The following is a 22,338-nucleotide window of genomic DNA, read 5'->3' as shown; positions in this document are numbered from 1 at the left end:
TTCATCTCATGTTCTCTGTTCTGTCCTGGCCCATTTCCTGTTTGAGTTATAAACTCAAGTCCGTTCTGCTAGGCGCCCTGTCCCAGAACTCATCTACAGTTCTGACCTTCAATCACTTGTCCTTTCTTTACTCCGGATCTCTCTAACCCTTGTCTCGGTCTCCACTTACCTCAGGGACACCCACGTCATGTGGCCCTGCTGACGAGTCAGACCATAGGTGTACTTCTGGCATATGCTGGGCCCTAAATAACTTCCTCTGAGAAAACTGTCTCTTTCCCTTCATCTTAGCCCCTTCCACTCTGGGCTAGCCTCAAACATCACCCTGACTATCCCTACTATCAGGCAAAATACAACCTATTACTAATAACACATGTCATAATACACATTGCACATCAAGAATAAGATACTTTAAGTTAATACACATGTCTTCAAGGGGGAATGTGGGGAGTATGTCCATCTACTTACACCTCATCAGGATATTGATTGTGACACCATGTCAAGTGGCAATGGGAACCAATCATTGGCCACAGTGATGACATCCCTATTGCCAGAATATCATCAGTGGGGTCAGTGATGGCATTAACCTAGTGTGGACTGATGGACATCAGAAGGAGTAAAGGATGCATGAGATCAGCAAAGAGGGACAGGACTGGAATTGGTAAGGTATGTGCATTGCTAAATATGTTATTTTTCAATTTTGAGATACAATTTTGAAATAGTGTAAAACCCCCTTATGGGGAGCCCATAATGGGTAAAATTCGATAGTAAGTGCAATGCTATGGGGCAGGAGGAGTGAAGCAGATTCATTCATAGTTTTGTGCAAAATTATTTAGTATACCTTTCATTTTATTCTTGCTAATTTGGGATTTAGAAGTACGGTGATCAGTCCTATATATATATATATATATACAGTGTAAATGAAATTATTTGACTGATTAAACCTAAAGGAACAGTCATACTCATAGAAGACCCAGAACTATCAGAGCATACAGACTCCTTCATGCCAGCAAATACAGAATACAAGGCAACATCATACAAAGTGGCACCAGTTTAGTAGATGCCCATTATTTGTTTTTTATGTAAAATTACATGGATTGACCCCCTTATGGAACATACGATATGCTGAAGTGAAAACCTAAGGATTAGCTTTTTCCATATCTTGGATCTAAGCTTTATTAGATGCTATATAACAATTCCGATAAATGTTCTGATTAACAATAAAACACACAGATAATTACACAAATGCTTAAGTTTTAAGCCAATATAACCATGAAAACAAGAATATGTTCACTAATAAGTACGCTGTCTGTTCAGGATATAATATACATATATGGATCTAGTATCCAAAAGGAAATGTAAAAACATGCAAATTTGAAAATATTTTCTCCATACATAGCAAAGAATTACTTAAGCCAATAAAAATGTATATTTTATCAATAAACACATTATAAACACATTGAGGACTCTCTAAAGAGAAGAACGTTGTTACTTTTCCTGTCCCTAACCCAATTGAAGAACACTACATTCAGCCTCCTTCCCAAATGGCTATATATCATATTCAATTAATGGAAAATAGATAAACTATGCGCTAAGTCTGCTTTTAATCCACTCAGCAGCCAAAAACGTTGAAATGGCTGTTCATTCCAAAGTTATTACTTAATTAGCACGTTCCAGAAAATGGATTACCATAGTCATGTCTACAAGATGGTTAGAACTTTCACAATCCACATTTGCAACAGTATTGTCATTACATTGCTGTATTCCAACCGCCTCATTCTGGGATTGTAGCATACTGTAGAAGGACCCGCACAGGATGGAAAGGTTTATAAGTGTTCAATGCAAACCATGGGCAAGTGTAACTTTAAGATCCTTAGCAGATTTCCCCTGCTAATAACAATCTGCTCAATATGACCTAAAAACCTCCTGCTGCAGAAATGCAGGATTTACAGAATAGGTAACGAGACCATCTTTCCATCATAATACAGTGGAATGAAATGACATTTACCATATCCAGTGAGGGGAGACCCCCTGCCTCTGCTGTAGGTCCTCGCTGGGCTGGCTGGCATAGATGCAGCTGTTTCTGGACGGCAGGAGTTGGAATTAATATCCCCGGCATCACCTAATGAATTCTTTGTATCGATGGACTTGTAGTGTCTGAGCTCCAAAGCCCCTCCACCGAACTCATGCAGCGGGCTGCATTTAGCTCTTAGCTTTCTCTTGTGCGAGCTCTGCATGACTGCCACATGCTGCCAGACCTAGTGACACTTTACCAGGACAAGTTCCCTCCGGACAGGGACTTCGTTATCATAAGTGCTTCCCAGTCCACAGAACAGTACACGATTATTCTTCCTCCCCTATAAAATTGTCTTGTGCCAGGTTACGCTGCCAGGGTAGAAGCCTTCTGCACTGGATCACATTTCGTTTCCTCGCTGCCTTTGTACAGTTTTACTCTCCCAAATGAAATTTACAATCCAAATTCCACAATGACAATTCCCTTGGCATTGAAAAATGTCCTTCTCTAGAATGAATAATTCCTTAACTGCAAAAATTGTTGTTAATAGATCAAATTCCTTATTTCATCCAAGATCCTGATGCTGAGAAGTTGTGAGTTCTCTGTCTCTCGAGCTGGTGCACACGATCCAGGGTGGGAAGAACAGAAATGGGTGGTGTTTATTTCACACGGCTGAGGTGCTCTATGCTGGTGCTGACCGTGTGGGGAGGATTTAGCATTCATGGACATAAATGAGAAAAGTAGATTAACATGATTTGATTCTATAAATAGTTCTTGTAATGTAAGTATGTAGATATGTATAGGTATTGCCTCTGTAGCAGTAGTATTCATGTAGATCTCTGTATCCCTGCAATGATATCTAGCTATCACGGTGGAATGAGTGGCTTGGTAAAACAGTTTCCCTATAGTCAAGTTGGCTAAACCCCCTAAAAGCTTGAACACAGTGGACACACGGGCAGTACAAAATTGTTAGGGGCGCAAAATTCAAAAGAAATAAACAATAGCAGTGGTGTCACTTGTGCCAAAGTTCTGTGGAAATGCTCAAGCCCCAAACTTCTGGCTGAGTGTTAGGCTCACCTAGTGAGGTGGATCCACTAAGCCCCAGGTCAGGGTGAGCACATTGACCGGTGTTGTTGGTGTACCTATCAGAGGGTATGGAGGCTAGTTCATGCCCCACACTCCTTGCCCATGTCCCTGCAAGGAGGATATATCTGATATGTGATACTGTGGTATGCCATGTAGATTTGATATGTTTTATAATGCTGTCATAATGTGTAATGCAATGTACAGATGTTAATGTGTCAAGTGGATAGAGGGAAAGAGTAGGATTTAGCCCACTATGGGGGGCACAATAGAGCAAGATAGGAATAAGTTAGACCAATAGGATTTAGCTAGGTAGGAGGGGCCAACTGTAGTTGGGGAGCTACCTGGAGTTAGTCAGTAGGGGCTGAAAGCCCAGACAGGACAGTTGAGTCCTGCAACGTTTAAGTGGAAGAGCTCAGTTGTCCAGCACTTATGAGCTGACAGTCACACAGTGGTGGAGGAATACAGGGCAGCATCAAAATGGAATCAGCTAATTTCATGGGAACTACCCTAAACGTCAGGTGTGAAATGGACGAGAAACTCCTGAAGCAAGTTAGTCTGACCAGTAAGGAAGCTGCGGTGACGAAGTTGATGGTACGACCCTGTGATATTCCTGGAGAAGTGAGGGACAGTACAGGGAATGGAATGCTGATGTTCTGCAAGGAACCTTATGCTGTTTCTGTGACTGAACTGGACGAACTGAGTAAAGTTGTTGATGTACTAGTAAGTGGACCACCAAGTGCACCACTGAAGGGACAATGTGTTTATGTGACAGAGGGCCAGGGTGTGACATACTGTTACATACCAGGCAGGCAGGCATGTGGAAAGTGAGGATTTGGCACAAGCAGGAACTTCAGGACCAGTAGAACAGATGAAGTGAAGCTAGGCAAGGCTGAATGCAACATGAACAGCAGACGTTTGCTGGAACTGATGAATAAATGCAGAGGTGGCAGTGCTACCTGCTGAGCTGTATGTATGCAGTATCAGAGTTGGAACACAAATAGTGGAGCACACCAAATACTGGACATTGGAGGCCTAGGAAGATGATGTCTTGTAAACACGCTAGGACACTTGTAAAACCCGTCGTGGAGCACAGCAGAGGACAATGGCAATAGGGGAAGGTAGCGAAGCCCTGCTGAGCAGAGGCAGGGGAGTAACACTGGGTCTTTGGGCAAGCACCACTTTGAACTGTATTGTTGTCAACTTGATAGTTGGACTCTGGAGCCATAGGCTGTCTTCATCTTGTAGGCTCATTTAGGCCTACGGCATATATGAAGTTGGCATGCTGGCGCCATGGCATCAGTGCATTGCACCGCATGTGCTGGGCAACTGAGCACAAGGGAGAAGAGGACTCAGGCACTCTGATTAGGTGGGTACAAAAAGTACAGTATATCTTAATAGAGAAGCACAGAGGTGGCGCATATTTGCTCTGCTGACACCATTATGGTCTATGGCCCCATCAGCGTATACGTCCAAATCCCGTTTTGTGGAAGGGTTCAGTGCAAACCCAGACGGGACCCACGAACATGCAGAAAAGTGCAATGTGAAAGCACCCTTAGTGGTCACAGTGAAAGTTACAGGATATCGGTATTTTTTCTAATATATATTGTCCTCAACATTGAAATTTCAACATCAAGAAGTAAAAGTCATGGAATTATGGAAATCACTGGATTGATAGACATGTTAATGATATGCAAATGATGAAAAACATGGAAACAACATTTTCAAAACATCTCGATTTATTCAATATCGAGTATGAGAGCCACGCGCGGACATAAATTCACTTACATATGTTGTCTGCTATAGACGAGGTTGTCTGAGGAATGTTCTGCCATACTAACTGCACTTGGGAACACAAATAAATAATATCTGCTGCTAGCAGCTCCCTTTGCAATTGCCAACCAATAACGTCCCAGATGTGATCAATGGTTGAAAAAGATAAAAAGTGTGCACCACCCAAAAAATTGCAAGAAAAAGGGATAAGCCTTATGCATACAAAAGTTATCATGAAAAATAAGAGAGAAAGGGGTATGCAAAAAAACAAGCAATCACCAAAAAGTATAAATACAGGGTGGGCCATGCATATGGATACACCTAAATAAAATGGGAATGGTTGGTGATATCAACTTCCTGTTTGTGGCACATTAGTATATGGGAGGGGGAAAACTTTTCAAGATTGGTGGTGACCATGGCGGCCATTTTGAAGTTGGCCATTTTGGATATTATTTTTTCCAATGGGAAGAGGGTCATGTGACACATCAAACTTATTGAGAATTTCACAAGAAAAACAATGGTGTGCTTGGTTTTATTGTATCTTTATTCTTTCATGAGTTATTTACAAGTTTGTCTTTGTTTACAGCCATTCACATGTCGTAGAGGTTAACACGTGAGAAGCAGATAGAAATTGTGTTGATGTCTGGTGAATGCAGCACTCGGGTCATTGCAGCAGATTTCAATGCAAGACACCCTACGCAAGGAAACTGTCACCATTCCCATTTGATTTAGGTGTATCCATATAAATGGCCCACCCAAAAAAGTTTGCCTTATCACTGAACATAATGTTCTGTGTAAACTGAGGGTCCTGTTCCAATTTTTGTTTTGCCCATTCTGCAAATTCAGTGTGCCGATCTGAATATTAATTTCTCTTAAGTATCGGCACAAGTGACCGCTGCAGCAACAGGAAGCATACAGCTGACAGTGTGCTCTACTGAAGAGGAATGGATACTCACCGTGATCTTTGATGAACAGTCCGGGTGAGTATTCTGGCAGGTGTGCTCTGCTTGTGAGCAGCGCTTGATGTCCCTGCCATGGGCTGCTTACAAGCATTAAGCAGCTGCTGGCACCGGAGCCGGACACTGCAACTGCGAGGGAGTGGAGGAAGGTAAGAGTAAAGGTTTGTTTTTTAATCTTTTCTGATAGGGCCATGGATACCAGGACTGGGATGGGGCCAATCATACCAGCAAGGGAATGGGGCCAATCATACCAGGAACTAGATGGGGCCAGTCAATCATACCAGGAACTGGATGGGGCCAGACAATCATACCAGGAACTGGATGGGGACAATCAATCATACCAGGAACTGGATGGGGCCAATCAATCATACCAGGAACTGGATGGGGCCAATCAATCATACCAGGAATGGGATGGGGCCAATCAATCATACCAGGAACAGGATGGGGCCAATCAATCAGACTAGGAATGGGATGGGGCCAATCAATCATACCAGGAACAAGATGGGGCAAAGCTATCATACCAGGAACAGGATGGGGCCAGTCAATCATACCAGGAACTGGATGGGGCCAGTCAATCATACCAGGAACTGGATGGGGCCAATCAATCATATCAGAATAAGAATGGGACCATGCATACCAGGACTAGGATGGTGCCAATCATACCAGAATAAGGATGGGGCCATGCATACCAGAATAAGGATGGGGCCATGCATAAAAGGATGGGGATGAGGGCCATGCATACCAGGATAGGGATGAGGGGACCATATTTACCAGAATAGGTGATTTTAAGTACAGAATTGACCACATTTTTTGCTTCAGTTTTTTTTCCTAATTTCCTCCTCTAAAACCTAGGTGCGTCTTATGGTCCGGTGCGTCTTATAGTCTGAAAAATACGGTAATTGAGATCTATCAGTCTGGAAAAAGTCAGAAAGCCATTTGTAAAGCTTTGGGACTCCAGTGAACCACAGTGAGCCATTATCCACTAATGGTGAAAACATTGAAAAGTGGTGAACCTTCCCAGGAGTGGCCGGCCAACCAAAGCTACCCTAAGAGCGCAGCAATGACTCATTAAAGAGGTCACACAAGACCCCACAACAAGATCCAAAGAACTGCAGGCCTCACTTGCCTCAGTTAAGGTCAATGTCTATGACTCCACTATAAGAAAGAGACTGGGCAAAAATGGTCTGCATGGCAGAGTTCCAAGACGATGACCACTGCAGAGCAATAACAACATAAAGGCTCGTCTCAGTTTTGCCAGAAAACATCTTCATGATCCCCAAGACTTTTGGGACAATACTCTGTGGACTGACGAGACAAAAGTTGAACTTTTTGTAAGGTGTATGTACCATTACATCTGGTGTAGAAGTAACACAGCGTTTCAGAAAAAGAACATCTTATTGTTTAGCCACAAAACAGGAATATATAACAACGCAAAGATTATGCATTACTGTCTGTATGATTTCCAAATCATGGGACATGACACCCCTTTAAAAATATGTTCAAAGTAAAAACGTGATTATTTAAATATTACTTTATTTCCTCTTGTTTTCTTTAAATGAAAAAATACCAGTGGGTTCCTACATTTAAATAACTAGAAGAAATATATTGTAGTAATTCTGGTCAGCTGAACAAAAACACTTGTGTGAACCCCGCTCTCCTCTTTTTATGCTTCTGGAACATTTCTTCTGCACATATCTGAGGAAACTAGATCAATAAAATCAATGCTTTAAAAAGCTTTGCTGTAAGTTCCATAACTACAATAACTATAAACTGGCCTCTAAAAATTGTGAAACACTTTTATTTACAGCATTGCTTTCTGACAGAGAGGCAGTCAATAACTTAATAATATTTTATTGGTAGTGGAAAAATCTGAGATATCTCTGTTAAAGAGGTTCTCTGGGAAGTAAAGAAAACTAATAAATGAAATAGAACAATACATAATTGTAGATAAATTGATAAATACCTTTAATAAGCTATTTACTCTTGTCTTGTTTATGGGGCAATTATTAGGGTTTTTAAAATGGCCGCAGTCACATTACTGAACCCAAAACCCATCTTAAACATAGGGTAGAATATATCTCCTGCTTTCCTCCATTTTCTGGCTGTTATCTATAAGGAAAAATTGCAGCCTGATAGAGGTCTTCTGTAAGATATATATTTACTGGAAAATAAACCACGGAAAACCCTTCTTTTTTATCACTGGGTGCTTTGTTTCTCCAGTGTCAGTAAATAATGCTCTTAATTTTGTCTTCCTTTTGTAGCACAGTTTATGAAGTAGCTAGGTTATAGCAGCCATTTTAAAAGCTTTGAAGTTATTATTTGAGTCAACTAGATCAAACAAATCTATCTCTAACCTCTCACCAGGTGAGGTGGATCAGCTAAGCCTCTGGTCCGGATGAGCACATGGACCCTAGACATTCGTGCAACGTCCAGAAGACACATGGAATAGTAGGAGCTAGGACGAACTGGAAGCTCAGGAGCAGACGACAGGTGTGAAATCCACTAGGAATGGATGCGAGTTGAAACACAGGAGAACAGATAATGGAGCAAGTCAAAGGAATGAACACTGGAGTCTCAATCCCAAGACACAGATGTGTGTGTGTCAATGGGCCTTAAATAGGTCTAGGGAGATGATGTAATTGATTCACACCAGGCAACCTGCAAAATCCAACTTTGAGCGCAACAGAGGATCCTGGAGAAATGAGCGGAACCCTGGGATAAAGGTGTGTACAGGTGTGTAAGCGTACCCCCACTCTTAGGGCCCCTCTGAGAAGAGTCAGTGACAGCAGAAAGAGGATACTTAGTGTGATATCTTTTGAGCAGGATAGGAGCAGCTATGTCCTTTTTAGGCACCCAGAATCTTTCCTTAAGACCAGGAGTCATTTCACAGTCCAGAACTTGATTAGTTTTATACTCCATGATTGGATCAGAAGGAGGAACTGTTTGACTGTAGAAGAGGACCTGTTGAGAGCCAGAGGACTCCCTGCAGATGGAAAGTTGCAAAATGAGGAGGTAGAAGCAAAGATACATTCAGGTTTAGTTAAGTCTTTCCTGCTGTTCTTTTTGACCCCATGCTTGGAGAAGACATCTATGGAGTCCTGATAGAAAGCAGGAATCGAAGCAAGGTTTCTGAGAAGGTGGTTGAGGCAGATTTTTGAAGCAGTTTTGAAAACAAGATGATTCCCACTGAGCCATCTGGTCAGACGACCAGTTGCAGCGCCCCAGAGTCCTGGTCGTTGCAGTACTGTGGCTCCGCCGCTAAGGGGGGCTATGGTACGTCTGATGGCACTGAAGGAGTTCATCTGACCAGGTATCACATACACCAATACATTTCACAGTCTGGCCTCCAGGGGGAGCTAAGGGTACTATTCATTAGGCCACTCCTCACAGTCTGGTAAAACTGGGGGTTAGGCAGGAAGTTAGGGAGAACGCTGACTGGGTTGGAACCAGGCAACACCTTGTGGCAGAGGGTGTTGCAGGGGAAGATTCGGTAGGGTCCCTGTCAGGGGTGGGATCCTGACAGAGGCCTGGCAAACAGAGAGAAAGCTACGGGACCGTGCCTGCACTTCATAGCGGCGGTGCCCTAAGAAAGGACAAGAAGCGAGATTTATTGTGCTGAGTGAGAAACGAGATCAAAGCAAGAAGGAGAATACCAGTAGGAGTCGTGCTGTAAGATCGAGGCAACATCCTACTGAGGCGTAAACAACCAGCGGCCGGAACGCTGAGGAGGTACAGAGCTCTAAGCCATACTTCAAACCAACGGCAGGACAGTCAGTCACAGGCGGGCTGTCTCACCTAAATCACCTACGCAGACATAGGGGGCAACCTTTGGAGAGGGGCGACTCTAGGGTCCCGGAAGAGCTCCGAGCCTACCCGTCATACGGGTGCGTCCCAACCATAACACCTGGGAGGGACGGAAGATTAGCAGAAGATCATCTAATCGAGTTGTGAGGGAACACGAGAAACAGACACAACAGTTGTGGGGACTATCCCGTAAGCTCAGCAGGGGAGGACCACAACACAGCGCTAGCAGGAAGGCACAGATTTCCACCTGCAAAGGGAACTCTGGAGGTGCCATCGGACTGGCCGGACTTGCGCAGCCCGGTTAACCGTATTCCGGATTGAGGACTTGGAGAACTTCAGTAAAGAGGTAAAGAGACTGCAACCTTGTGTCCTCGTTATTGACTGCGACCGGCACTACACCGCACCACTACCACCATCATCCACATCTATCACTGTGCGCCCCTCGGCAGGGTCACGGAACCGGGTCTAGCCACCGTGACAACCCCAGAGCAGAGACTCAGAGGCCCGGTACCGGGTACCCCTCGGCCCTGCGGCAGTGGGGGCGCTACAAACTTGGCGTCACGAACAGGATCTACTTAAGCCTGAAGAATCAGGTCATGTGTGCCTTGGAACTGTGATTTATTGTACTTGGACTGTGACTTATTGCAAAGACTGTGTATTGCCACTTGCCGCCAGAAGTTCCCGCCAAAACCGCCGCCATTACAGCGCTAATGAGAGCGCAGGAGAAGAAGAAGGGCGTGGAGTGGGCGTAGACAAGCTGGGGAGCGCGAAAGACAATGGCCGCCCAGTCTAAATATTTCTGCCCCTTGAGGACGTGTCCGTCAGCAGCCGAGATCCGCCTACTGATCCTCAATGGGGGGCGGAGACAATGAAAGCGAAACCGCCCACGAAGGAGAGAGCGGGAAAAGGACCAGGAAGAAGAAGTCAGCGACATGGAGGACGCCATGGCCAGCCGCCCAGAGCCGGAGCGTGGGGTCAGAGCCGAGGACTCCCCCAGCTACCTGGAGAGGCACCGCAGCCAGACCTCCACAGTTGACGCTGACCTCCTGCAGACCGAAGCGGATGAGCTGGTCCACCAACTCCTGCAGACGCAGCTGAGCACTGAGGCCGGGTGGAAGAAGACCATCATCGGGAGCCTCGCCAGACGTCTGTCGGCAGCCTCGTCTGGTCCGGAGCAAGAAGGAAGTTACAGCGCTCCAGAGCCAGAAAGCAAGGCCCTGCCGGAAAGCGAGATGCTGCGAGCAGAGATGATAACGCCGCAGCGCAAGGCCCTGCAACCAGCGTTCCAGATCCCAGTGGGGACTTAGCAGATCGGCACCGGAGGAACCGCATCTGAAGCAGGTATGAAGGACGACCCTGCCCTGACGACCGACACCACTCCAGTGACTGCTAGTGCCACAACTGCTGACTCCATTCCAGTGACTGATCTTGCAGCAGCCGCTACCTCTGCTGCAGTAAATGCCCATACTCAAGCTGCGCAGACCTCCATCGCTGCGCATGATTTAACCGTACATGAAAGATGGATTAACGGTGTTTGTCCAGCACTGGGTGTAACCCTGGACCTCACTTTCCCCAGGCCAAGAAGGGTTAAGTGCCAGGTGCAGCCCTGGAAGCCGTCCAACTAAACCTCGGAAACCTGAATATGTACATAGTTAATTGTTTTCACTGTTTTGCTGCTAAAACCCGTCTAGGGTTATTCTTAAAGGGATCCCTTTGTTGACCCGGGATCCCTATTGCTTTTTGTTTGTTTTCTACGTTTTGCACAAGTTATCAAAGAACTGCTGAATCATGAACAATGCATGATACAAACTCCTTGTATATAGTTTGCACCTTCTTAAAGGTGCTCTCTACTGGTTTTACATAAAAGGCGGACTCTTTGCGAAGATACGGTTCTTGGAACCTGCACTGGAGTCCTTGCTGCATACGGACTTGCGGCTTGAGAAGTTGCACTACCTCATAGAGACTTGGTCCCCTCTTAAAGGGGATGTTCACATCCTGCACTTATGAACAGTGTTGCCTTAAGATGGTTGAATGGCGATAATGTCTTGAAAAGAAAGTATTGATGATGTTGATATGTGAAAGTTAAATGTAACTAACTAGTTGATTGCAAGAAATGTTCAATAATGTTAATAGAAGAATGAGGACAGGAAGTGAACCCGTAGGGGTTAGTGGTGAGTCCTCTTAGGAGCCATATAGGGATGGCTCAGTGATCTTAAACTGAAAGAAAAATGATATGTTCTATACTGTGTATAGTAGTGGAAGGACAGTAGGCCCGGGCGGAAAGGGGCGGTCCTGTAACAGAAAGGAGAGGCAGTAGGTCTGGAGCAGTTAGGACAGGCGGTCCTGCAGATTTAAAGAAGGAGAATGCATAAAAGTTAATTAGCCTTATATGTGATATAAGAAGGTCTTTAGTGGATTTAGCGAGTACGTCCTTAAAGGCAAAGTTGGATTGTTGTTCAAAATTTTGCACTTAGTAGAATACCCGGTTGGGTAAGAAAAGTTATTTATAGAAAAGTTATTTTAAAAAAAAGTATTTAACCATGTTTGTAACGTTCAAGTGTCCTCACCTCCCATAAAGGGAAGCTCTGTTACAAAGTTGACTTGTACTTGCATTTTCAAAATTGTATGTCTTTTTGCTGACATGTATTGTTGTTTTCTTCCCAGTCCAGGAGTACTGGATTTAACCGGGGGGGAGTGCAGCGCCCCAGAGTCCTGGTCGTTGCAGTACTGTGGCTCCGCCGCTAAGGGGGGCTATGGTACGTCTGATGGCACTGAAGGAGTTCATCTGACCAGGTATCACATACACCAATACATTTCACAGTCTGGCCTCCAGGGGGAGCTAAGGGTACTATTCATTAGGCCACTCCTCACAGTCTGGTAAAACTGGGGGTTAGGCAGGAAGTTAGGGAGAACGCTGACTGGGTTGGAACCAGGCAACACCTTGTGGCAGAGGGTGTTGCAGGGGAAGATTCGGTAGGGTCCCTGTCAGGGGTGGGATCCTGACAGAGGCCTGGCAAACAGAGAGAAAGCTACGGGACCGCGCCTGCACTTCATAGCGGCGGTGCCCTAAGAAAGGACAAGAAGCGAAATTTATTGTGCTGAGTGAGAAACGAGATCAAAGCAAGAAGGAGAATACCAGTAGGAGTCGTGCTGTAAGATCGAGGCAACATCCTACTGAGGCGTAAACAACCGGCGGCCGGAATGCCGAGGAGGTACAGAGCTCTAAGCCATACTTCAAACCAATGGCAGGACAGTCAGTCACAGGCGGGCTGTCTCACCTAAATCACCTACGCAGACATAGGGGGCAACCTTTGGAGAGGGGCGACTCTAGGGTCCCGGAAGAGCTCCGAGCCTACCCGTCATACGGGTGCGTCCCAACCATAAAACCTGGGAGGGACGGAAGATTAGCAGAAGATCATCTAATCGAGTTGTGAGGGAACACGAGAAACAGACACAACAGTTGTGGGGACTATCCCGTAAGCTCAGCAGGGGAGGACCACAACACATAGCGCTAGCAGGAAGGCACAGATTTCCACCTGCAAAGGGAACTCTGGAGGTGCCATCGGACCGGCCGGACTTGCGCAGCCCGGTTAACCGTATTCCGGATTGAGGACTTGGAGACCTTCAGTAAAGAGGTAAAGAGACTGCAACCTTGTGTCCTCGTTATTGACTGCGACCGGCACTACACCGCACCACTACCACCATCATCCACATCTATCACTGTGCGCCCCTCAGCAGGGTCACGGAACCGGGTCTAGCCACCGTGACAACCCCAGAGCAGAGACTCAGAGGCCCGGTACCGGGTACCCCTCGGCCCTGCGGCAGTGGGGGCGCTACACAGTCAAAGTGTATCAGAAAGTGACAAAACTAAAAAATGAAAAGCCCTCAAGGTGTAGATTGGATTGTAGAGAGGATCTGCAAGGAAGAATGGCAGAGGATCCCCAAATCCAAGTGTGAAAAACTTGTTGCATCATTCCCAAGAAGACTCATGGCTGTACTAGCTCAAAAGTGTGCTTCTACTCAATACAGAGCAAAGGGTCTGAATACTTATGACCATGTGATATTTCTGTTTTTCTTTTTTATTAAATTTGCAAAAATTACTACATTTCTGCTTTTGTTCAATCAAGATGGGGTGCAGAGTGTACATTAATGTGAAAAAATGTACTTTTTTGAATTTACCAAATGGCTGCAATGAAACAAAGAGTGAAAAAGTTAAAGGAGTCTGAATGCCTTCCGTACCCACTGTATATATTATTTATTTATTATGTATATTGCCGTCCCTAATTACACAGTTGCCTCTCTTGTTATGTACAGAACCGTCCCTTACATATCAGATTATATAGAGCCCTGTTTATTACATTCCGTCCTCTCTTCTTAGATATGTAATGCAATGACTGCTGATGGAACATGGGTAAGCTTCTTTTCTGATGGAGGAGCTAATGTTCTGGTGTTCTGTTAAAATGCTGCTCCATCAGCAGTCATTTACATCTAAAAAGAGAGGACTATCTTATAAAAGAGGCGCTGTGAATAACAAAAATAACATTATGTAAGAGACAGTGCTGTACATAACAGCAGAAGAAGCTATATAATAAGGGACGACACCATACATGAGAGGATGGCACGTAATAGGTGATGGTGTTATATATAATAAAGGAGGAAACTATGTAACTAAGGAAGGCACTATATATAATAAGTGACTGTGCTATACATAATAAGTGAGTACACTATATACTAAACCACTGTGCTATACATAATAAGTGAGTACACTATACACTAAATGACTGCGCTATACATAATAAGTGAGCACACTATATACTAAGGAACTGTGCTATACATAATGAGTGAGTACACTATATACACCTGCAACCAGGTGCTACATTCATCTCTGATGTGATTTATACAGACGGAATTTCCCATATGCCTCCTGAGGAACTATATCATGGGAGAGAAATGCGTGGAGGCTAATGCTATCAGGATATAAGTGCAGATAAGTTTGCCAGTATTTACTGGATTTTATCACTATATATGTGGACCTATATTTTTTCTGGGCATGGTGCAATGTGTTTATTTTCTATGGTTCTAGGAGGACATGTCGCTATACTTATATATCTTGGATGTGCCTTACTGAGGTTCATATTAACATATTGCTTAACCTTAATTGATTATCTTTGAATGTGTTGCGCCGCACTTTTTCTTATGATATGGTCTGACTGGAATTGGGGTTTGTAAAAATCACCCGTATCTTGCGGTCCCTCAGCGATTGTCTTTGGTAATGCCCGTTTGTTATTGAATCAATAAGGGATCTATTAGGGCTACCAGGGTTAGCCGCCGAGGAGGGCTCCATATTGGGTCCAAGAGGGTGCCAACCTCCGCTGACAGGTAGGGTGTAAGGAGGGGTAATTAGGGTGAAAACATCTGTATATATCCCCACACTTTCCTGTATAATTGTTTGGCTAATTAAAATAGGTCTGCATTTTGGAGTAGCTTGGTGTTGTTTTTAAAGTCTATAGTTTCAATGTTTGGTTTTTTGAATATTTTGGATAATAAACTTGAATTTTTATGGTATTAGTTTTTCTAGTGAGCTTTTGTAGATACTAATCCTAATGATCTAGAAATATACTTTCTCTCTTTGAGTACACTATATACTAAGGGACTGTGCCATACATAATAAGTGAGAACACTATACACTACGAGACTGTGCTATACATAAGTGAGTACACTATATACTAAGGGACTGTGCTATACATAATTGTTACGCCGAAGGCAAAGGGTACAAGGAGTGGATCCACTGGACCGTGGAACCGAACCTCCCCCGAGCGAGCACTCCAGAATGGGACCAACCCCTATACAGGGACTGTTAGGAGGCAAGCACAGGGACCTCAAGAACCACGGAGGCCAGGACCAGGGATCGGCTCAAAGAACAGGCAAAAGGGAGAACCGAGGAGAAATAACAAGAGGGAAGGAGAAGAGGGAAAACCAGGGATAGAGGAATGGGAGCTGAGGACCAGTAGAGTCAGAAACCTGAGGGAAGACACAGAAGGGAAGATGAGAACTGGACTGAGGAACGGAGGACACTGGAACGAAGGAACACGGGAGCAGGAACTGAGGGAAGACAAAAGAAGAACAAGGGGTTAAACAGAAAATGACTGGAGAAGCACAGGAGAAACTATGCGACTTAACTATGATAAAGAAACTCGATAATCAGGCGCCTCCACTAAGGAAGGAGGGCCTGAAATACCTGACGCCGGACACCGATAGGCCAGGAGTACTGCCGGGTCAGGTCACGCAGGAAGAGAAGAGAGAGAGAGCGCGAGCGGTCAGACCTTAGTGCGCCTGCGCAAGCCACAGGAGCGCGCACCCAAGCGAAGAGAGGACGCACGCCGGGATGCCAGCACCGAGCCCCGGAGTGAAGAGGACGCAGCGGGGAGAGCAAGCGACCCGGCGGCAGAAGGCGGAGCAACGGGAGCCGAGGTAACAATAATAATGGAGTACATTGTATACTAAGGGACTATGCTATACATAATGAGTGAGTACACTATATACTAAGGGAGTTATACATAATATAAAAGGAAACTATGCAACTTAGGAAGGTGCTATACATAATAAGTGAGTCCACCATATACTAAGGGACTGTGCTATACATAATAAGGCTACATTCCTGTATCCATGTGCAGTGTCCTTGTGCTGCCCGCTTTTACAGATGTATTGAGCATGTCCTATTCTGATCCTCAAAATTGGATCAGAACAGAACATTCTCTGACCCTCACGGATCTCATTCTCAGATCGGTGATTTTCACGGATGTGTGAATGGACCTATAAAACTCTACGAATCCGAGTGCCATCTGATAAAAAAATCTGGAAGCACACAGACATTTCACACAAATGTGAGAATATAGAATAATTGATTTTACAGATAACATTTTCACTCCAAGTCACACAGTGCAGATACAGAATAATATTTACATCCAGGCACTTACTGCTGACGTCTAATCTAAATAGAGCCGTTTTCTCTGTCCCCCATGACGGCACCACGGAGAGAGGGGATCCGCCCACCAAGGACAGGAAACCTACAGATGAAAAGGCGGTACCTCTCTCCCGCATCAGTTGGTTTCCTGTCCTTGATAGGAGACCTACAGCTTACCGACAGGAAGACGTCATTGGATTCCGGGGCCAATCAGTCTGACTCAGGCAGCAGGGGTCCCCCTGCCTCGGCTCTTGTGGTGACCCGAAGCGCCAGCGCTGGGGCTAGTGGGCCTCTAGGGTGTGTGGGGGAGGTGGCATGGAGTTTGCGGCAACCTCCTTGGGTAAGATGCTGCAGCAGCGATAAACATCCAGGGGGGTCCCTCTGTGGATGCGGGGACAGTGGCGCTCCCCCTCCTGAAGTGTCAGCCTGCAAGCTGCAAAAGGGTGCAGCGTGATAAAAAAAAAGCCGCATGTTGCCTCTCCCAGAATCTTCTCCAGAGAATGCCGGAGCTGAGCCCGGGGCTGATACCCTCCTGCGGGGGTCCCTCAGCCACAGAGACCAGTGAGCAGGCGAGGCTCCTGGGTGGAGCCGCTTCCTCCCGCAGCGGAGGCACTCTGCTCCAGCACCGGCTGGCAAGCCATCGCTACTTCTGTTTCCAGGCCAGACTGATCCAGGCAGTGGGGGTTCCCTACCTCGGCTGGCGTGGTATCCTGAGGCGCCACTGCTGGGGCAGCGGGCCTTCAGGGTGTGTGGGGAGAAGCGGCAAAGAGGACGCATGGTGGAGAAGGCTGTCGCACCTCAGCTGACGTCAGAGCAGGGCACCGGGGCATAAGGTCGCCTTGCGTTCCACGGTAGAAAGTGCGGAACGAGACAGGCAACAGGCTGGTTTCCTGGATCTCATGGGGCAGGAGAGAAAATCATTGACAGCAATGCAGCATTCCTGATGGGACGCCGCTTCTCTTCATGATGGGCTCTTGGCGTTACCAGCTCCCCCTGTTTTTTTAGCAGGTATGGAGCCAGCACAGGTAAGTGCATGGTGCAATGTTCTGTTGATGGTCTCATGCCTTTGTGCCAAAGCTGTGCTAGAGCCTCATGTGCGAGGTATGTTTTCACATATACACATCCCATCATTGTTCTCCACCATGTCCATCACTGCTTTCTCCCCTACCTTCATCATTGCCTTCTCCCCACCTCCATCATTGCCTTCTCCCCCACCCCCATCATTGCCCACTCCACCACTCCCATCATTGCCTTCTCCCCAACCTTCATCATTACCTTCTCCCCCACCTCCATCATTGCCCTCTCCACCTCCACCATCATTGCCTTCTCCGTCACCCCAATCATTGCCTTCTCCATCACCTCCATAATTGCCCTCTCCGCCATCCCAATCATTGTTCACCCCCACCACCTCCATCTTTGCCCTTTCCCCCACCGCCATCATTTCCTTCTCCTCCATAACCATCATTTCCTGCTATCCCACCCCATCATTGCCTTCTCCCCACCTCCATCATTGTCCTCCCCACCACCTCCATTATTGCCCTCTCCCACACCTCCATCATTGCCTTCTCCCCCACCCCCAACATTGCCCTCTACACCACTCCCATCATTTCCTTCTCCCAGACCTCCATCATTGCCGTCTTCTCCACCCCCATCATTGCCCTCTTCACCACTCCCATCATTGCCTTCTCCCCCACCTCCATAAATTGAGTTGGAGATAGGGGTGATGTTATCAGATAAGAGCTATTGAAGCAGCGGTTAAGCTTAAGGTCTCATGGATATTAAAGAAAGAAAGGGAAAATGCAGCATGAGAATGGCCGCAAAATTTCAGTTGTCCATCCTGTAAAGTCCGAGGAAAATGGCCTGAAAAAGGTATGGAGGAGCCAGCCTTGCTTTCATCCCTAAACAGGAAAATGGACGGGGATTCACAGACAGAAATTGGGTCAGGAATCTGGGAAGCTGCGGTGCTGGGCGGAACATCCCAGGGGCAAGGAATGCCAGCAGTGAAAGGGAAAGCGCAGGCTGAAGGAAATGTTACCAATCTAACATATTGTGCTGTATCCATAACTAAGACTGAACTTCTGATTAAAGTTGAACTGTTGAAAATGAATAAGGAGTAATTAACTGACTGTATAGCTGCATCTGTCTTCAGGACCAAATGTGAGTGTTATCCACTTTACACAAACCACACTACAGATGGGAAATTATTTGCTTGTAGGGAGCCAGAGTATGGGAAAACAGCAGCCCCTCACCCATGACTACCTCCCTGTGCCCCTAACAAATGCACACCTATGCTTTGCAATTATACTAACATATGCTCTGGCTTAATTTTTTGGTTTTGGACACCACCTAGTAATTTGATCTGAGCTTACAAATAATGCTGGTTGAAGCTTGGAAGTCCGGACTAGCAGAAGTGGATGAATAGACACCTGGCTGTAGTTCAACCAAGTAAAGTAGACAAAATCTGACAAACTTGAGGCAAATGAAACATTACTACATAAAGCCCTGATCTCTACCTGAGCAGTAGAGGTCTAAGGTGATGACGTCAAAGTAATTTGACAAATTATCTGAGAATCGCAGAATTGACTACTACAAATAGAGGCGGCCACAGATGATGGGAGCAAGGTTCAACACAGGATCCAGGGCAAGAGAGTAACAGAGCCAATTGGCTAATAGAGCTAGAAGTACACTGATTGCAAGTATCAAATCGATTCAACTGCATCTCTTACTACTGTCAAGACTCGATCCAGTAGTTCTGTACTCGTTGTGAAAGAGATGCTAGTGTTATGCGTGAATGTCAGGCCCATAGTCCCTCCAACACTAAGCTCATTTTATCTGGTTCTTCAAGGGGCATGTCAGGGAGGGAGATGCTGGTGTGTTCTAACACTGTGGGACATCCAATCAAGACAAGTCAAAGCTGATTATGTGATGCAGAGGATGTTTAATCCGATGATCTCTGGTTGCGTTATATGTAATCAGTGCATGATGTATTTGCTTCACCTCATATCGTAACATGTGACTTCCAGTTCCAGTGCTGGAACCCAAGCTATCAGTGCCACTACTGGAAACCAAAGGGCGTCAGTCATTATTTGTCATGCACTCAGAAGTCAATGAGGTAAGCAGTTAAGTAAGTGAGGTGAGTGGAGCACCCCCAGACGCAGGGCCACGGGGCCTCTCTGTCTCAGTTCTGGGGTTGTCACGGTGGCTAGACCCGGTCCGTGACCCTGCTAAGGGGCGTCCAATGAAAGGTGGGATGATGGTGCGTGGTGCAGGTCGCGATGAATAATGAGGACACAGGGTTGCAGTCTCTTTACCTCTTTACTGAAGGCTTCAGGATCCTAAATCCAGAGTACTGCTAACAGGGCTGGCTGAGACCGGCCGGTCCGATGGCACGTCCAGAGTTTCCTTTGCAGGTGGAAATCAGTGCCTACCTTCTAGCGCCTGTGTGTTGTAGTACCTCCCTGCTGAGCATCACGGGATAGTCTGTTATGACCCCAATGGCGAGGGTCTCAGAGATATCAGCAAGTCTGCGAAGTACAAAAATCCAGCTCATAGGGCAGTGGTAACTGGGTTGACCATATATCTACTCCTAACGCCAACACTAGAAGTAGCCGGGGAACATGCCTACGTTGGTCGCTAGATGTCTCGCGCCAGCCGGAGGACTAACTACCCCTAGAAGAGGAAAACAAAGACCTCTCTTGCCTCCAGAGAATAGACCCCAAAAGTTGGATACAAGCCCCCCACAAATAATAACGGTGAGGTAAGAGGAAATGACAAACACAGAAATGAACTAGGTTTAGCAAAGAGAGGCCCACTCACAAATAGCAGAATGTAGTAAGATAACTTATATGGTCAACAAAAACCCTACAAAAATCCACACTGGAGATTCAAGAACCCCCGAACCGTCTAACGGCCCGGGGGGAGAACTCCAGCCTCCCTAGAGCTTCCAGCAAGGATAGGATACAGATATGTACAAGCTGGACAAAAATGCAAACAAAAACAATAGCAAAAAGCAAGAAAGCAGACTTAGCTTAATCAAGCAGGAACCAGGATCAGTAGACAAGAGCACTACAGATTAGCTCTGATATCAACGTTGCCAGGCATTGAACTGAAGGTCCAGGGAGCTAATATAGCAACACCCCTGACCTAACGACCCAGGTGAGCATACAAGGGATGATAGACATACCCAGAGTAAAAACACTAGTAGCCACTAGAGGGAGCCAAAAGGTAAATTCACAACAGTACCCCCCCCTTAGTGAGGGGTCACCGAACCCTCACCAAGACCACCAGGGCGATCAGGATGAGCGGCGTGAAAGGCGCGAACTAAATCGGCCGCATGCACATCAGAGGCGACCACCCAGGAATTATCTTCCTGACCATAGCCCTTCCACTTGACCAGGTACTGAAGCCTCCGCCTGGAGAGACAAGAATCCAAGATCTTCTCCACCACGTACTCCAACTCGCCCTCAACCAACACCGGAGCAGGAGGCTCAGCAGAAGGAACCACAGGCACAACGTACCGCCGCAACAAGGACCTATGAAATACGTTGTGAATGGCAAACGACACCGGAAGATCCAGGCGAAAGGATACAGGATTAAGGATCTCCAATATCTTGTAAGGACCAATGAATCGAGGCTTAAATTTGGGAGAGGAGACCTTCATAGGAACAAATCGAGAAGACAGCCATACCAAATCCCCAACACGAAGTCAGGGACCCACACCGCGGCGGCGATTGGCAAAACGCTGAGCCTTCTCCTGTGACAACTTCAAGTTGTCCACCACATGATTCCAGATCCGCTGCAACCTATCCACCACAGAATCCACTCCAGGACAGTCAGAAGGCTCCACATGTCCCGAGGAAAAACGAGGATGGAAACCGGAGTTGCAGAAAAATGGCGAAACCAAGGTGGCAGAACTAGCCCGATTATTAAGGGCAAATTCAGCCAACGGCAAGAAGGTCACCCAATCATCCTGATCAGAAGAGACAAAACACCTCAAATACGCCTCCAGAGTCTGATTAGTTCGTTCCGTTTGTCCGTTAGTCTGTGGATGAAAAGCGGACGAAAACGACAAATCAATGCCCATCCTACCACAAAAGGATCGCCAGAACCTGGAAACAAACTGGGATCCTCTGTCCGACACAATATTCTCAGGAATGCCGTGCAAACGAACCACGTTCTGGAAGAACACAGGAACCAGATCAGCAGAGGAAGGTAGCTTAGGCAAAGGAACCAGATGGACCATCTTGGAGAAACGATCACATATCACCCAAATGACAGACATGCCTCTAGACACCGGGAGATCCGAAATGAAATCCATAGAGATGTGTGTCCAAGGTCTCTTCGGGACAGGCAAGGGCAAGAGCAACCCGCTGGCACGAGAACAGCAAGGCTTAGCTCGAGCACAAGTACCGCAGGACTGCACAAATGACCGCACATCCCTTGACAAGGAAGGCCACCAAAAGGACCTGGCCACCAGATCTCTGGTGCCAAAAATTCCCGGGTGCCCTGCCAACACTGAGGAATGAACCTCGGAAATAACTCTGCTGGTCCATTTAGCGGGCACAAACAATCTGTCAGGTGGACAAGAGTCAGGCCTATCAGCCTGAAATCTCTGCAACACACGTCGCAGATCTGGAGAAATCGCTGACAAGATAACTCCTTCCTTAAGAATACCCTCAGGTTCAGCGACTCCAGGAGCATCAGGCACAAAGCTCCTAGACAGAGCATCGGCCTTCACATTCTTA

The 22,338-nt window shown here is 46.2% G+C and overlaps 1 protein-coding gene across 1 annotated transcript in view; it reads right to left on the bottom strand.

Moving 5' to 3' along the window:
• Window positions 1-2,622, bottom strand: part of ANO4 (anoctamin 4) — a 394,529-nt gene extending 391,907 nt beyond the window's left edge. Inside the window, exon 1 of the mRNA XM_077265595.1 lies at window positions 2,006-2,622. Coding sequence (XP_077121710.1) covers window positions 2,006-2,234 — 229 coding nt within the window. The 5' untranslated portion in view covers window positions 2,235-2,622. The remainder of the gene's footprint in view (window positions 1-2,005) is intronic.
• Window positions 2,623-22,338: the final 19,716 nt, after the last annotated feature.

This window comes from Ranitomeya variabilis, chromosome 5 (genome assembly GCF_051348905.1).
Source record: "Ranitomeya variabilis isolate aRanVar5 chromosome 5, aRanVar5.hap1, whole genome shotgun sequence".
Classification (NCBI taxonomy): Eukaryota; Metazoa; Chordata; class Amphibia; order Anura; family Dendrobatidae; genus Ranitomeya; species Ranitomeya variabilis.
Note: the sequence above shows the minus strand (reverse complement) of the source record. Positions and strands in the feature narration are given on the sequence as shown.